At 35.6% G+C, this 18,437-nt stretch overlaps 1 protein-coding gene across 1 annotated transcript; it reads left to right on the forward strand.

Moving 5' to 3' along the window:
* The first annotated feature begins 14,489 nt into the window (after positions 1 to 14,489).
* Positions 14,490 to 15,201, forward strand: LOC149223729 (pectinesterase inhibitor 10-like). The gene has a single exon (XM_089383394.1). The coding sequence runs from the start codon at positions 14,533 to 14,535 to the stop codon at positions 15,109 to 15,111; it is 579 nt and encodes a 192-aa protein (XP_089239520.1). The 5' UTR covers positions 14,490 to 14,532; the 3' UTR covers positions 15,112 to 15,201.
* The last annotated feature ends 3,236 nt before the right edge of the window (positions 15,202 to 18,437 follow it).

Raw genomic sequence — 18,437 nt, forward strand, 5'->3', positions numbered from 1 at the left:
ATTACTTTATTTTATTAATATTTATTAAAATTTTTATTAAAGTTTATATCTAGGATTAGAACTTAAACTAACATTAGAAATTTGATTAATTGAACTAAAATATATTAAATTTCTATATAAATTAATCCAATATATTAAACTGATTTATATTAGCAATTATAAATACTAAATATTTATAATTGGTTAATATAATGGTTAATATATTAATTAATTATATAGATTAATTATATTAATTCATATTGTGGATTCTCCGGTCAATAATTCGAACCACTATATTACTAAAATTTATAATAATTTAAAAATGTCAAAAATTTAGAATGTTAAAGTCTTATTATCTTAATGATAGGAAAATTTGAAAAATATTAAAAGTATATAAAGATAAATAAAAATTTATTATTAAAATTTATAATAATTTAAAAATAAAAAAGTTAGAATATTAAAGTCTTATTATCTTAATGAAAGGAAATTTTGTAAAATATTAAAAGTAGATAAAGATAAATAAAAAAATATTATAACTAAATAATGAAATAAAAAATTTAAAGAATAATTTTTTTATTATAATTAATTTGAATAAATTCCATTTAATAAAATAATATTCATAAAAATATTTAAATTTTGTTATTTGAATGATGAAAAGAAATTTTAAATATAAAAAGTATAAATATGAAAAAGAATATTTTAATTAAATATGAAATTAATAATAATAATAAATATTATTATTATATTTTAATTTTGAATGAATATTCACTTGTGAATTATAATTGATTTCAATAAATTTTATTAAATAGAGTAATATTCTTAAGATTGGATGATATTTAAAATTAATTGTATTTTAATAATAATATTTTTTTAAATTGTATTTTAATAATAGCCTAATAGAAAAACAATTGGAAAAAAATTAATTATATTTTATTATTACCATTTGAATAATAAAAAAAATTAATAAAATTTATTTAAAAATAATTGTTTTTAATGGAAAAAAATATATCTAATTTTATAACAAATAAATATTCTATTTTAAAATTAAATGAAAATTAATTTGATTTAAAAATCTATCTATAAAATATCTTTCTATACAATTACTATATCATTTTAAATATTTAAAAAATTTATAATTAATACAATATGATGTTGATGATGATTAACTTCCATTGAGACCAAACTTTGGTCTATTAGACCTAAGGAAACATATTATTTAGTTTGATTTAAGATTTTATGCCTATGCTCAAAATGCTTGGAGAGAAGCCTTGCGAGATCACTATAATTTTGACATCTTAAAAGGCTAGGAAGGTCAGTGTTGCAACAAAGATTATGAAACGGAGATCTAATGTGGTTGTAAGTGGGGCACTCTAAGAGGAAGTGATTTTCATCGTGGATGTTAATATTCTCACAGAGATGGGAGATCCTTTCCATCCATGGTGTTTTAGGAACTACCCAACTACCGATTTCACTATGGAGCTCATGAGAGTTCGTTCTAATCTTGGCTATATTAATTTTCTTCTTTGAGTTAACTAAAACAAAGAGATACTTTTCATCTTCTAGGGTGGGGTTGATGACCTCCTTATAATATCTTAATTTTCTTTTAGCTGCTAAATCTTTCTCACACCACATTTTTCTTTGAACTTATAAGTAACAATACTTTTAATGTTATTAATGTTTTGCAATGCAACATTCGTCGATCTCCCAATGTCTTTTGAGCCTTAGGTGGTTTTGGCTAGAATTTAAAGCTAGCTTAGGAAGTCTATGGTCTCCTATGTTATTGAGTTTGTGCTTGTACAACAGAAGCCTAGTCATAGCTAGGCTCTTGATAAGGGAAAGACTCACTTCTATAAGGATAATAGGATAGGGTGTATTGCTTTTAATTTTGAGGTTATATGTGGTAAAACGCTTCTGGATTTGCTCAATCTTTCTCTAGGATTCTCTATAGATGTTGCAACCCTAAATCTCACATCTATATAAGATAATAGGAGTGACTAAAGTTTCAAAGAGGAACTTCTTTCTATCCCACATTACCAGGTTTGCCATTTTATAATTATTTTCAAAACCAAAATAAACTTTCTACCCCATTAATCTTTTTCTCAATACTATAGTTCCACTTATGATGAATATCAATTCTTAGGTACTTGTAAAAAGACACTTCCTTACATTTAAATTTAAAAAAATATAATTAATAAAATAATAAAAATAATATTTAAAAAAAAAATGAATCATAAAAACACATAAACATATATGAAATGTTGTACTGAATTTAATTAACGTGACGTGTATATAATGTATCTTTGAATATGTAAATATATATTAATATTATAAATTAACTTAAAATAAAGTTGGTTTTATGAAATATAAATTAATAGTATAATTATGAAATTGTTTTTTTTTATGATATTTTTTTTGTTATTTTAAATTAACATTTGTAGATTAAGTAATTTAATATGCAATAAAAACTCACATTACTTGACATTTTTTTTTTCCAGAAGAAAAATCAATATATGTTATATTAAGGTCATATAAGCGATGATGAATACATGGTAGCATGGATCGGGATAAACCATCGATCAAATATCAGATCCATCATGGACGATCTAATGAGGAGAAATAGCAGAATGGGGAAATAAGTGTACAGAAAACATAAAAACAGATATACAGATACAAAACCTTGATCATCGGCCGCCCAAAATGGAGAACTGTGGCGAGCAATCATAGAGACCAATATTCGCTGAGAAGAAGCGTGAGCCGGAAAACACTGATGAAGGAAGCAGGAGGAGGACGAACCTGGCAGTGGAAGCCTTCAGAAGAGGAATGAAGACTAATCCGGAGGCAGAGAGCCGGTAATAGAGGATATGATGATCGCAGGAGGAGAAAGATGATCCTGAAAGACACAGCAGCAGCGCCATTTCCAAACATGCCAGAGCGTGAGGAGGAAGATGGCGTGCCAGAAGGGCCGCTGTGAAGACCACCAAGAGAACGCCTCTTTGACCGAGGGAAAAGAAAGGCCAGGGAAGCCATAGGCCGAAGATAGATCATTCCAAATGGCAGTGGAGACAGAACATTGAAAGAACACATGTATATTCGTTTCCGAATGAGAACGACAGAGGCAGCAGCGGCTTGGACCATGCCACCCTCTATGTTGAAGAACATCCCATACTAAATTCCTGTCGTGAAAAAGAAGCCAGCCGAACAGAATTGATTTGAGAGGGCATCTGGCTTTCCATAGCTTGAGAGGAAAGAGGGAAGGTGGAGGCGGCTTGTGAGAGAGGGCGGTGTAGAGTCGATTGACGGTAATGGGGTGGGTAGACGAGTCCGTGGAGCAGATGAGGGAGTCTTGAGTGCCCAGTTGAAGGATGTTGAGGCGGGAGAAATGTTGGGTGGCGGAGGACCAAAGGGGGCGGAGGGGGAGGGGTAGCTGAAGCTGTTGATCCGATTTCCAGATGGGAGATAGAGAGGACCATGTGTCAATTAACATGGACCAGGTGAAGATGCCCCTGGAATGGAAGAAGGTAAGAAGCGGCAAAGGGATATGAGATTCCAGATTGTGAAGGGTGGGATCGAGTGCAATGAGGACGGAGGAGCCAGAATAAAAGGTCCATTTGAGAAAGCTGAATAGGAGACGCTGATTCTTACGGAAGCAGCACCAGATGGGGGAACCATGGCATATCCCAAGAGTGGATCTTCTGAGCCAAAAAACTAGGCTGCGATTCTTCAAATATTTTTGTTTGATGAGAGCAGACCATGGGCTGTTCCCGAAGAAGGCCCTGTACATAGATTTTGCGATGAGCGCGTTGCCAAAACGCCGCATGTTGATAAGGCCCCAGCCTCCATGTTTTTTGGGGGAGGTGATAAGATCCATACTTGCAAGGTGAAATTTAGATTGATAGGAGTGGCCTCCCCAGAGGAAGTTGGCAGCGATTGACTGTATGATTTTGTGAACTTTGGCAGGAAGAACAAAAAGATGACCCCAATATACTGCTAATTGGGATAGGACCGCTTGAACTAGGACGAATCGGCCAGCCAGGGATAAAAGCCTGTTTTCCCATCGGGAGATTTTGCTGTAGAACCTGTCAATGAGCCATATCCAGTCAGCGAATTTGTTGTTTTTGACTTTGAGCCGGAAGCCAAGATATGGGAGACCATCCGAGAGGAGCGCCAGATTGATGCCAAAGCGGGCCGCTACCCAGAGAGCGATGGTCAGATTGGAGTTGTTATGATACAGCTTTGTTTTGTCATTGTTGATGAAGAGGCCGGTAGCAGCATTGAATTTCTGTAGGATTATGAACAAGCATGCCCAGGAGGATTTACATAGCATTGCAAAAATAAGGATGTCATCAACGAAAAAATTGTGAGAGAGAGAGATGTCCTTACAAATCATGACCGGCTTACATCTGCCCTGTGAGACAGCAAGGTTGATATGCGAACTGAGAGAGTTCATTACCAGTATAAAGAGGAGAGGGGATAGAGGACATCCCTGACGAAGCCCTCTTTCCGCGTGGAAAAAGGTAGATGGAATTCCGTTGATGATGACAGAGTAGTGTACAGATTCGACACAAGCCATAATCCAACTACAGGCACGCGTCGAGAGTCCGATTTTAGCAAGAAGCACTCGGATGAAACTCCAACTGACACAGTCGAATGCCTTTGAAAGGTCAATCTTGAGGGCTGCCGCATTCAAGTTTTTGGAGGAAATGGCGAAGAGGCCTTCTTGAGCAAGTGCGACTGCGTCGAGAATGAGCCGGTCCTTCAGAAAGGCGTGTTGCTGAGGAGAAATGAATGAGCAGAGAGTTTTTTTCAGGCGTTCAGCAATAATCTTTGAAATGATTTTATAGAGAGCATTACAGAGGGCGATGGGTCTGTAATCCCCAAAGGTGGCGGGATTCTCTTTCTTCGGAATTAAGGCGATGAAAGTGGCCGATAGGGCACTGTTAATGTTCCCAGCTTGACAGGTAGCATTAACCATGTTGAGAAGGTCGTCCTTAAAGATATCATAAAAGTGTTTGTAAAATTCAATTGGAATGCCGTCGGGACCCGGGCTTTTGTCCTTCTTAAATCCCTTTATGATGCTAGAGAGTTGTATCACTATACTCCGATAAAAAATACGCATAAACTAAATAGTGTTTATAAAAACTTGTACATTAAAAATTAAATGATTAAAATGAATATCATCTTTTTATATAATATGTAAATTATCGTATTTTAAATAATTAAAATAAAAATGATCATTTCATACTTATACATTAACTGCGTATCATATTAGTTTAGTATCCATTAAATTTTAGAATCCAATCCTATAAAAATGAAACCAAATATTACAGAAAATTGTTGCAAAATGTTATATATATATAGACATATATATTCTACCTAAACCCAAAATAAATTAAATTTGTATGACACAATATAAATATAAATATAAAATTGTTTTAACTCATATTAAAAAAATATATTTATATTTTTTATATTTATTAAATAAATAAATTAAAATGATTTTAAATTATTTAACTCGAGAGTTTAAATTTATAGTATATAAACTTAGGAAATACCAACTATCAAGTGGAACTTTTGAAGCTCCATATTTATATTCAAAAAACAAGTCCTCCATTTATGGTTTATTTCGAAGTAAATGGAATAATTAAAAGTGAATAAATATTGTTTTAGTATTGGAAGTAATGCTTTCATGTATTGTTATGAATTGTTATTGAGAGTTCTCAAGGGTTAATTTAGAATTTGTTGTTTACAAAGTATGAGTTATAGTTCTGATATAAATGTGTCTAAATCAGTATTTTATATCATATATTTATAGCTGTTGTGATCAATAAATATATAAGAGCGTGATTTGGTTGTATGCAATTTCTCTCTCTGCTTTGGATCTCAATTTCTAACATGGTATCCAAACATATTCTGCCTTAATTCCCTTCTGCCACAAAGCCGGAAAGATGGAAGAATTTTGAAGATTAAATTCCTGCTGTGTACATAAAGTTGTGTCTGTATCTATGTTGAGTGTATTGTCCCACGAAATTCATTGTAATCTGCATAGAACATATTCTGGCCTTTTAGCACTATCAGAGCCAACGGGCTTTACAAAGCTCGCGAGGCAATGATAGTTGTGCCAGCCTCATCTTCAGTACTGAGAATCGTTGTTGAAATGTAATTTCAACTGCAACGTTGTCGTGCAGCGCCAGCGAATATAAACGGTTTTGGAAAACCGCCAGTACATTCCCCGCACCACCTTTCATGCAACAGTTGTTTTTCCTCCGAGGGCAATGATAACAATCATCAATTGACACGTGCACAGCAGTTTTGTCAGAGCAGTTTTCCCCGGAGCATAAACTTCAGGAGATAGGGCCTTGCAATATAGTCCAACAACCGTTCGATTGAAATCAAGGTTTGAAGCCGTTCGATGGAGGTCAATGGTTGATGTACATTGACAGATAGTTTGTCAATAAAGTAATTAATGTGATTTACCACTGTTGGTAAATATAGGTAAAGGTCTTTAATTTTATTTTTGTATTATTCACGGGATATGTAATATGTAATTTTTTTTTTTGTTCATTTGTATGTGTAATGAAACGCACAGCAGTGCGAAGTAAAAATAGGGGAAGAACAGAGCAGCGTGAATGTAAGAAGAAATCTTTTACAGGAGAGTGAATGTAGTTTTTGTTGAGAGAATATATACGCAGCAGCACATATGGTATGTTGATGTTGTTCGTTGAAGTGTAAGGCACGCAGCAGTGCGCATGTGAAAAATACACAACAGTGTAAATGTAATTTTTCTTGTTACAGCAGTGTAAATGTAATTTTTCTCATTGTAATGCACAACAGTGCAGAGAAGGTTTTGTTGGTTAATATGAAATGTAATACACAACAGCGTATGTAAAAGAATCTTTTTTACACAGCAGTGTAGAATTTACAGCTGAGACAGAGTAATTTTCTGGAGAGACAGAGTGAACTTTTTTTTGTTTTGGAACTGCATCAGAAGCAGTGTCTGGTTGTAATACCTCTGAGAGAGGAAGAAATTTATGTAACAGCAATTTTATTAATGAATCCAAGTGTTCTTTGTGTATGTGTAAAACTCTGTCTCCAACAAACAAATTTTTAAATTTCATGGGTTAAAACAGAGCATTTTCTCTGTTCTGTTCAAGTTATTTTTGTTTTGGAATTAATCATAAATTCCCAACATGGTATCAAAGCTTGTTTAGGCTCTTTGAAGGTGTCAAAGAAGCTGAAGGAAGGATTCTTGCTGTAGCAGCATCTCCAGCAGAGTGAAGACTCAGTCAAAAAAATCCAAGGTATTTCTCAAGCCAGTTTTTGTGTTGAGGATAATCAGTTATTTTAAATACACAATCAAGTATTTTGAAGAGTGCAAGAATGGCTGGAGCCAGCACTAGCATGGGTATCTTTAATACTCAGCTCCCGAAATTTAATGGAAAAAACTATGACTATTGGGCAATAACCATGAAAGCTTTGCTTGCTTCCCAAGACTTATGGGAATTTGTTGAGTATGGTTTTGAAGAACCAGCAGATGAAGATGAGTTCATTAACTTAACTCAGGCAGAGAAAGAGCTGTTGAAGAGCAATAAGAAGAAGGATTCTAAAGCCCTCTACTTCTTGTATCAAGCAGTGCATGAGAGTGTGTTTCCAAGGATAGCAGCAGCAAAGACATCCAAAGAAGCATGGGAAACTCTCAAGATAGCCTATCAAGGCATGGAGAAAGTGAACACAGCAAAACTACAGTTACTGAGGAGAGATTTTGAGAATCTATGCATGAAGGAGTCAGATAATATTGACTCAATCTTCACACAAGTGATTGGTCTGGTTACACAGATAAGGTCTCATGGAGAAATTCTTGAAGAAAGGAGGATTGTGGAGAAACTATTGAGGATCCTACCCTCAAGGTTCGATGTGATTGTCACCACCATAGAAGAGACAAAGGATCTCACAAACTTTTCAGTTGATGAACTACATGCATCACTGATAACACATGAGCAGAGATTGAGTAGGAATGAAAACTCATCTCTAGAACATGTCTTTAAGACCCAGATGTTCTTTGGAAGAGGAAGAGGTCAAGGCAAAGGAAACAAGAGAGGAAGAGGCAGAAGCCAAAACAGAGGTGGAAGAAACAGTCCAGCAAATGCTCAAGGAAGAGGCAACAATTCAAATCAGAACCAAGGCCAAGGTAGTAGCCAACAAACTGGACAACATCATGCTTAAGGACAAAGGTATGATAAATCCAATGTCTAATGTCATTATTGTAAAAAATATGGGCATTATGCAAATGAATGCAGAAAGAAGCAGCATGATATGAGTAATAGAACTAGTGCAAATTTCACTAGAGAAAATAGTAGCCAAAATAATTTGTTTTTAGCTTGTAATATGGCTGAAGAAAAGAGTGAAGATGTATGGTTTCTAGACTCCGGTTGCAGCAACCATATGACAGGAAACATAGCCCTATTTTCTATGTTAGATCAGAGTGTGAAGTCACAAGTCACACTAGGGACTGATAATAAAGTTTATGTTATGGGAAAAGGAGAAGTAAATGTCTTAACAAAGAAAGGTGAAAAGAAAACCATAGCAGATGTTTATTATGTTCTTGGAATGAAATGTAACCTCTTAAGTATTGGACAGCTTGTTCAAAAGGGGTACAATGTTTTCTTTGTGGATGATGTATGCACCATCATGGATAAAGCACCCAGCAAACAATGTATTGCTGAAGTGAAGATGACAAGGAACAGGATGTTCCCTCTCAGAATGAAGGCAGATTTGAAAAATAAAGAAGTAATAGCAGCAGTGACACAAGAGGCTTTCCAAAGCGAACCGAAGGATGAAAATTGGTTGTGGCACTTGAGATTTGGACATCTCAACTTTGGAGGTCTTAATTTGTTGAGTAGAAAAGGAATGGTAAGAGGATTACCATTGATAGAGAAACCAGACAGCCTTTGTGAAGGTTGTATCTTGGGGAAACAACACAGAGAAAGTTTTCCATCTGGGAAAAGTATAACGGAAAAAGCACCCTTAGAGATTGTCCACTCAGATTTATGTGGACCGATGCAAACTCCATCACTTGCAGGCAGCCACTACATACTAACATTTATTGATGATTCTACTAGAAAAACTTTGGTTTATTTCCTGAAGAACAAAAGTGAAGTGTTTGAAAGATTCTACAATTTCAAAGCGCACTTGTAGAAAACCAAAGCGGGTTGCATATCAAAGTTCTAAGAAATGATAGAGGAGGTGAGTATATCTCAAAAGAGTTTCTACATTTTTATAGAGAAAATGGAATTCATAAGCAGTTTACCACTAGGTACACTCCGCAGCAAAATGGAGTTGCTGAAAGGAAGAATAGGACAATCATGGATATGGCGAGAAGTATGTTAAAGGCAAAGCATTTGCCAAATGATTATTGGGCTGAAGCTGTACACTGTGCAGCGTACATTTTGAATAGATGCCCTACAAAAGCAGTCATGAACAGAGTGTCGGAAGAAGCATGGAGTGGGAGAAAGCAAGGAGTCACCCACATGAAAGTTTTTGGATGTGTGGCTTATGCACACATTCCAGATCAGCTAAGGAAGAAGTTGGACAGCAAAGGGGAGAAATGTATTTTCATTGGATACAATGAGGAATCCAAAGCTTAGAGGTTGTATAACCCATCCACCAAGAAGCTTATTTTGAGTAGAGATGTTCAGTTCATTGAGGAGGAAGCTTGGGATGGAAGCATAGAGAAGAAAATGAATGTTAAAATCTCTTTGTGACATGATGAAGATAATGAGGAGATGGCTGAAATACATCCCTAAACAGCAGCACTAACACAAGGGCAGCAAGGGACACCCTTGAGGAGAAATGAAAGTGCTTCTTCAAGCACATCACAAGGAGGAAATTCAAGTGGTTCTTCAAGCACTTGTACGCCAAATGAAAGAGGTAAGAAGTTCATAAATTTAAGTGATATTTATGAACAAGAGGCAGCAAATGAATGTATGAACTCTTTGTTTGCTTTATATTGTCATGTTGATGACCCTATTCATTTCGAAGAAGCAATTAAGGATAGGAAATGGATATAAGCTATGGATGAGGAGATCAATGCCATAGAAAGAAACAAGACATGGGATTTAGTTGAATTACCAAAAGGAAAGGAAGTCATTGGAGTTAAATGGGTCTACAAGACCAAGAGTAATGTTGAAGGAAAAATAGAAAGACACAAGGCAAGACTGGTTGTCAAAGGATATAAACAGCAGTATGGGAGAGATTATGAGGAAACTTTTGCACCAGTTGTTAGAATGGAAACCGTGATAGTAGTGTTGTCCATAGCAGCACAAAACAAGTGGAAAGTTTACCAAATGGACGTGAAGTCAGCATTCCTAAATGGACTGTTAATGGAAGAGGTTTACATTGAACAACCTCTAGGCTAAGAAAGGCCAAGAGCACAAAGTATGCAATTGAAGAAAGCTCTTTATGGGCTGAAGCAAGCACCAAGAGCATGGTACAGTAGGATAGATTCCTATCTACTAGAAAATGGATTTGAAAAATGTGAGGGAGAACCCACCCTCTACATCATAGAAAATGATGGTAAATTACTAATTGTTGTGTTGTATGTTGATGATGTTATTTTCACAGGCAATGATGTTTATCTTATTGAAAAATTCAAAACAGTGATGAAAGAAGAATTTGAAATCACTGACATGGGTTTGCTGAGATACTTCTTAGGAATAGAAGTTGAACAAAATGAAAATGGGATTTTTATCTCACAGGCGAAATATGTTAATGAAGTGTTGGAAAGATTCAATATGCAAGAGAGAAAAGCAGCAATTACTCCCACAGTGATGGGATTAAAACTCAGCAAAGAGGACAGCAGTAAGGATTTTGATCCTAGTTTGTACAAGAGCATAGTTGGCAGCCTCATGTATTTGACTGCACCTAGGCCGGATATAATGTATGCTGTTAGTTTAATTTTCAGATTCATGGAGAGGCCAAAAGAAGCACATTGACAGGCAACAAAAAGGATTCTGAGGTATGTTAAAGTTACTAAAAGGTTTGGCATTTTATATACTACTTCAGAATGTTCAGATTTAATTGGATACACTGATAGTGATTGGGCTGGAAGTGTAGATGATCATAAAAGCACATCCAGTTATGTTTTTCACATGGGTTCAAGAGCCATTTCATGGGCTTCTAAAAAGCAGCGTATTGTAGCATTGTCTACAGCAGAGGCAGAATATGTGGTAGCTACAACAACAGCATGTCAAGCAATTTGATGAGAAGGATGTTAAGGAGTTTATGCCAAGAGCAAGTAAAAGGAACTGTGGTTTTTTGTGACAATAGCTCAGCGATTGCATTATCCAAGAATCCGGTGTTTCATAATAGAACGAAACACATTGACACAGAGTTTCATTACATCAGGGAATTGGTAAACAATGGAGAAATTGTTTTAGTCCATTGCAGAACTCAGGAGCAGGTTGCAGATATTCTGACCAAACCATTGGGACAGAAAAGCTTTGAATTTTTGAGGAAATGTTTGGGTATGACTGATAACCTAGCAGTTGAAATTAAAGGGGAGTGTTGAAATGTAATTTCAACTGCAGCGTTGCCGTGCAGCGCCAGCGACCATAAACAGTTTTGGAAAACCGCCAGTACGTTCCCCGCACCACCTTTCATGCAACAATGGTTTTTCCTCCGAGGGTAGCGATAACAATCATCGACTGACACATGCACAACATTTTTGTCAGAGCAGTTTTTCCCGGAGTGTAAACTTCAGCAGATAGATCCTTGCGATATAGTCCAACAGCCGTTCGATTGAAATTAAGGTTTCAAGCCGTTCGATGGAGGTCAACGGTTGATGTACATTGACGGACAGTTTGTCAGTAAAGTAATTAATGTGATTTACCATGGTTGGTAAATATAGGTAAGGGTCTTTAATTTTATTTTTTTATTATTCACAGGATATGTAATATGTAATGTTTTTTCCTATTCATTTGTATGTGTAATGAAACGCACAACAGTGCAAAGTAAAAATAGGGGAAGAACAGAGCAACGTGAATGTAAGAAGAAATCTTTTACAGGAGAGTGAATACAGGAGAGTGAATGTAGTTTTTGTTGAGAGAATATATACACAGCAGCGCATATCGTATGTTGATGTTGTCCGTTGAAGTGTAAGGCACGCAGCAGTGTGCATGTGAAAAATACATAGCAGTGTAAATGTAATTTTTCTCATTGTAATGCACAACAGTGTAGAAAAGGTTTTGTTGGCTAATATGAAATGTAATACACAGCAGCGTATGTAAAAGAATATTTTTTACACAGCAGTGTAGAATTTACAGCTGAGACAGAGTAATTTTCTGGGGAGACATAGTGAATTTTTTTTTGTTTTGGAAGTGCATCAGAAGCAGTGTCTGGTTGTAATACCTCTGAGAGAGGAAGAAATTTATGTAACAGCAATTTTATTAATGAATCCAAGTGTTCTTTGTGTATGTGTAAAACTCTGTCTCCAGCAAACAAATTTTTAAATTTCCTGGGTTAAAACAGAGCATTTTCTCTGTTCTGTTCAAGTTATTTTTGTTTTGGAATTAATCAGAAGTTCCCAACAATCGTGTCCATGAGATTCGCATTCAGTATACATTATAGATGGGTTGGAGTGTTTATGCAAGACCCCGACATTTTAATTCTCACATCGACAATGCTACCCATTTTAGGGCTTTGCAAATTGGGCAATTGTCCACAAAAGACGAGGTGCAATGTTCTAATAGGGAGTGTTGTGCGATCATGAATTTGAGCTTCTTCTAAGTCATCAGAGTGCCTTGGAGTGTTCGGGAAAAATTCCACCTGTGGCCCCATTGCTTGTCTCTCTGCCCTCCATGGCGGATTCTCTGCATAAACCCATCAATGCCCAGCAACTTTCAGTTACTGATAACTGGCTTGGTAGGGCTGCTCAGAATATCATGGTAGCGAAGAGTCGGGTATCGAATCCTGGATGTGAGGTGCATCCCCTCGGATTCACGTTTTCCATGTTTCTTATGCTCACGGGAGGTCATCAACTATACACGCGCAATTAGCAAGCCCTGCGGCGTGAATTTCTCGTCATTGGATTATTCTCCTGCAACGAATGTGTGCAAGGCCCCATATTACGATAAAAAGTAATGTTGTTATGCTTTCAAGGCCTTGGCCTATAAATATGGCCACATACAACACCATTTTCCCATAGAATTCATACCTCAACTTAGTTGGATCCTATCCCAAGGGCGTGTTTTTGGGTTGTTGTAATGAACTTTTAGTTTCACTTTTTTACAATCTACGTGCTAGATCTTTAATGATTCCAACCGCTGAGTTTGTTGAGATGACTCTGGTTTGTGTGAAATTTGTTGGTGCTTTTGGTATGATTTGAATGAGTTTTATGTTTTTCTCAATTTTGATTATAAAAAGGAGTGGGTGGTTATTAAACTGGAAGCCCGGGTTTCCGAAACATCAATTTTTGTGTGTTAGTAGGCTCAAGTTGTTTGATGTTAGCAATTAACGAATAGACGAAAGTGAAATATCCAAGAGATGGTGGTTGGTCGTTGGTTCATTACTTGAGGGCTCTTATCGCGGAAGCCTTGAAAAACCGAGGTGTCAATATTGTTGATCTTGCAATGTTCAACAATTACATTTTAAATAGAAGTCAAGTGAGAGCTCGAAGATGTGATTGTGAAAGAGTGGTGTTTGTGAGATTCGAAAGTGGATATGAAGAAGAGTCAGACATAAATTATGCTTGTTGTTATAATATATGTTTTCAATATTTTCCATGTAAACATTAAAAAAGGGTTATTAGCGGTCATTCAGAATTACCCAGAGTCCATATAAAAATTATTTTTTTCGGTTGAACAGGCTTCATCTCAATCTCTCGGCGCATCATGGTTGCATATGTTTCTCATCGAAAGCAGGCTGCGGGCTATTATGTCCAGATCTTGTTTTTGTTTATCGTTTTCTCTTGATATGGTCTCATCATGGCGCGAATGTTTTTTGCTCTATCTCCGTGGTTTTATAGGCCTGATCTTGCTATTTTCTAAATATGGCTCTTCTTATGTGCAGTTTCAGATCTTTGGGACATATTCTATGTTCGAATGAATGTACATTTTGACTCTTTTATATTTCTTATATAAATACAATTATGCTTTTTCTGTCCTGAAAAAAAGTATCGGTGTGCGCGAGATGTGTTAATAATTTTTTTTTTTTTTTAATCAATATTTATTTATATATTTGTAACCATTGTAAACAATATACCTATCAATAATGTGATGGTTTGTGTGCTATTGCTCTAGATCTCAATTTCTCACATTTAGGACTCAGCATTGAAGTTTCTTAAGGTGGAAAAAGAAAAAAGAACTCACAGCGTTTTTGTAAATAATGGATTTGCCATGAAAGTAAAAGTAATATTCGGAAAAATAAAGGCGCCAACTTGGCCACGATCACATGTAACAGTTGAATGGCAAATCAGGAAGGGGTGCGAACCCCCTATTTATAGCAGAGAAGAGCAAAGGTCATCCATATGCGTCCTACAAATACGTCTCAGATCGAATCGCCATGTCTCCAGCAGTTATTATTCTTTTTATCAGTCTTGCTGCTGCCATTCACGGTTCAGCGTTAGCAACGAAGGGCTTGAATCCCGTCATGGCGGAATTTATCAAAACTTCCTGCGAGGTCACTCTGTATCCGCAGGTCTGCGTTTCGTCCCTCTTTTCTTACTCAGGTTCTCTGAATGCCACGCAGAGGCATCTCGTGAAGGCAGCCGTGCAGACGACCCTCGTTAATGCCCGCAACGCTTCCGTCTGGGCCGCCGGCATGAAAGCCAGAGGAGCTACGATGAGTAAAAGAGAAAAAGCGGCGCTTGGGGATTGTATAGAGGATTTCGGGGTCACCACGGACCAGATTCGCGAATCTCTGTCGGAGCTGGAGAAGCTACAGCAAAGCACGTTCCAGATTCAGATGGGCAACATCAAGACGTGGATGAGCGCCGCCCTCACCAACGAGAATTCCTGCCTCGACGGCTTTCAGGGCGTTAAGGGGATAGTTGAGACCATGGTCACGGCTCGCGTTCATTATATGTGCAAGCTCATCAGTAATGCCCTCGCTCTCATTAACAGATTCGCTGCCACTGAATGAGGAGAATGACACCCCACACCAAAAACGTTAAAAGCCCTTTTAATGTATTTCGGAGTAGTTATTTAAGTGCGATTTTGGGTGTTTTGGTTCGATTTTTGGAAATTGGTTAAATTATTTGCGCTTAAATTTTGGATTTAGTATTTTTTTTTTTAATTTTTGGCCATTTAGATTGTGAAGAATTCATCCATTAAATTTGTGATTTTAAGGAATTTTTGTCAAATTTATTATATATGCAAATTCATCAATAATGCCCTCACTTATTAGCAGATGAGAAGAATGGCACTGAACACCAAAAACTTTAAAAGTCTTTGTAATGTATTTCATAGTAGTTGTCAAGTGCTATTTTTTTGGAGTTTACACTATATTTATAGCCAAATCTTAATTTATGTTGTTTAATCAGATTTTTTTATTGCATATATAGATTTAGCACCCTCAAAAAATTTGGATTTAGCATTCTTAAAAAAATTTGGGGAACTTAAATTGTGAAGAATTCACCCATTAAATTTGTGATTTTAAAGAATCTTTGTCAAATTTATTATATATGCAAACTCATCAAATGCCCTCACTCTTATTAACGGATGAGGAGAATGACACTCAACACCAAAAACTTTAAAAGTCTTTGTAATGTATTTCATAGTAGTTGTTAAGTGCTATTTTTTTGAAGTTTCCACTATATTTTTAGCTAAAATTCAGCAAAAATATTTATACCCAAATCTTAATTTATGTTGTTTAATTAAATTTTTTAAGTACATATAGCACCCTCAAAAACTTATAAAAAACTTTGATTTAAAAAATTCACCCATCAAACTTGTATAAAACCAAAACAATTCCAAAAACTCATACTTAAACACAATTTTGTTTCATTATACAATATAATCCGCATGCATATTATAAGTTCTTCGCTCTGTTTCATTATACAATATTATCCGCATGCATATTTTAAGTTCTTCACTCTGGGATTATGCCAAACTCGGAGCTCTTCTGACTTGTAATTTTGGCATTATGGTGCTATAATATAATATATGTCTGGTTAGAAAAAAGTGCAAAGCTGGGAGTAATCAGAGAAAATCCACGTAGCTTCAGAATCCCTTAACGCAGTGTTTATCCACATGAATTTCAAAATTCATTGTCTGGTTGCAGCGGGAGTCGCTCAAGGTGAACATAATACATTTGCTTTTAGGTTTTGATGAGATTGGATCATTTACATCAACTTTAGTACAATACAGCGAACATGGACCCCATATAGTATTCACGACCTGATCAATATGGACCCCTCATTGAAGTATTCACAACCTGATATGTGACATAATATGCTAGGTTATGTAGTGTCTACGGTGCTTCGTATCATATGCTTTATATGTTATATTGATATAAATATTAAGCATATCATAAATCGTTAATCGTTTTCTTTAATTTTTATTAAATAAAATTAATATAATATTTGAAAATTTGTATTTGAAAACAATAAATCGTTAATCGTTTTCTTCCCAGTACATGCATGGTTTGGTTTTCCCCTAGAGACCTAGGCTTGGAAGGGGAATGGGTAATACATTGGAATTTATATATTATTGACCTTTATCACAAAGGGGTAAGCCTTTAATATGACGAGGACTTGTTAAATTGCAATGGGAGTGTAGGGGATGGGAATTTTATAGAGAGGTAGGATTATATGCATATTTTAAATTTCCTAGTGATCACAAACCAATTGTGGTGGTTTAATAAACTTTGGAGTGGAAGCTCCACGAAATTGAAAGTATTTGGTTCGTCATGCTTGAAAAATAAAGTTCAATAAAGTTTACATGGGATAATGTATGGAAAAGGGGTTTTAAACGACTTAAGAGATGCTTCATTTGTAAAATAAAGGAAGAGATAGTTACACATTTGATGTTACATTGTTCCTTCGCTATTGGGATATGGTTATAGTTATGAATTTATTAAAAAACTATTTAGCATGTGTAGAATTTCTTGCAAATTCTCTACAAATCTATCTCTAAGATCTATGTAGAAAATCTGACTATAGATTAACTCGATAGTGCAATATACCAAAGCAAAATACTATAATCTACTTCTACTATCAAACTTGCAGAAGCTTAAAGATCGAGCTGAATCAGAGTTGAACACATATAACCATAAGAAGAAGAATCAATGCACATGAAACACAGAAAATACTCAGGGGAAAGCCTCAGCTAGAAACCCCACTATCCGTATTATCATACAAGGTGGAAACACATCAGAATTATACAAAGCCTTAGCTCACATAGCTAGTCATCTCTCAGTACAATCCTCCTGGATGTTCACAAGCAAATAAATCTTCTCACAAGCCTTCTCCTCTACCCTCCAAGCTCCTATTTCTTTGCGCAGTTACCTTTGGGATGATCTCCTTCACCTAGTGTAACACTGCTCTCACACACTATTCTAACACACTTTCAGAACTGTGCAATCTTCAAGGAACCTTACCTTGACTGCATGCATGAGTTTCCTTTATAGGAAAACACATGCAACTGATACTACACTGTCCTTGACATTTAGCTTAATTGGGTCTTTCTCATAATAGATATGCATGAGTTACTGATGAGGGAATCTTCAGTTATTTGGAGTACACTGCTTGAGTGCATGCATGCATCAATTGACTGATAATTCACAATTAATTCCTCAAACAGTTTGGAACTAATTTCACTGGATTTAACTCAGTAAACTGAGCTAACTAATTATAACTCAATCTTATCTCCTTAATTAAGGGATAATGTCCTTAATTTAAGGGATAATTGTTGCATGGCTTCAGAAAGACTTTTAACTTGAATTTCTCCAACTAATTAATTCATAATGAATTAATTAATTATTTCCAAGCAGCTGGTGAGACTAAATTCGAATTTAATTCACAATTTTAATTCAAAGACAAATTAAAATTGAAATATTCTGGATTTTGTTTTTATCATTTCTTATTGCTATTTTCAACACCATGGAATTTGACAAATTTACAAGATTGAATCGAGGAATGGAAGGATACCAACCCAAATTATGTCTCCCTTCCATTTTATATTATGTGTGGTATTTGGAAAACGAGGAGCTCGGTTGTTTTTTAACATATGTCCCTAGATATAATGAGAACAAGCATACAAATTGTGGGTTATTTTTAAGAGATGGGTCATATAGATAAAACTATAAGAAAAAGAATTATTTCTTTGCCGGATAGCCATCTACAATTTCCTACAGGCCACTTTAATGAGGTATCACATTCAAACAAATGTGGTTGTGGTGGCCTTGTATTACTAGAGAGAACTCATTATTTTAAACTATATTGGGCTGGAGGAAGAGGAACAAATATG

The sequence above is a fragment of the Pinus tabuliformis genome, chromosome Q (assembly GCF_031772625.1).
Source record: "Pinus tabuliformis cultivar Carrire ecotype Pingquan chromosome Q, CPIR1, whole genome shotgun sequence".
NCBI classification, from domain to species: Eukaryota; Viridiplantae; Streptophyta; class Pinopsida; order Pinales; family Pinaceae; genus Pinus; species Pinus tabuliformis.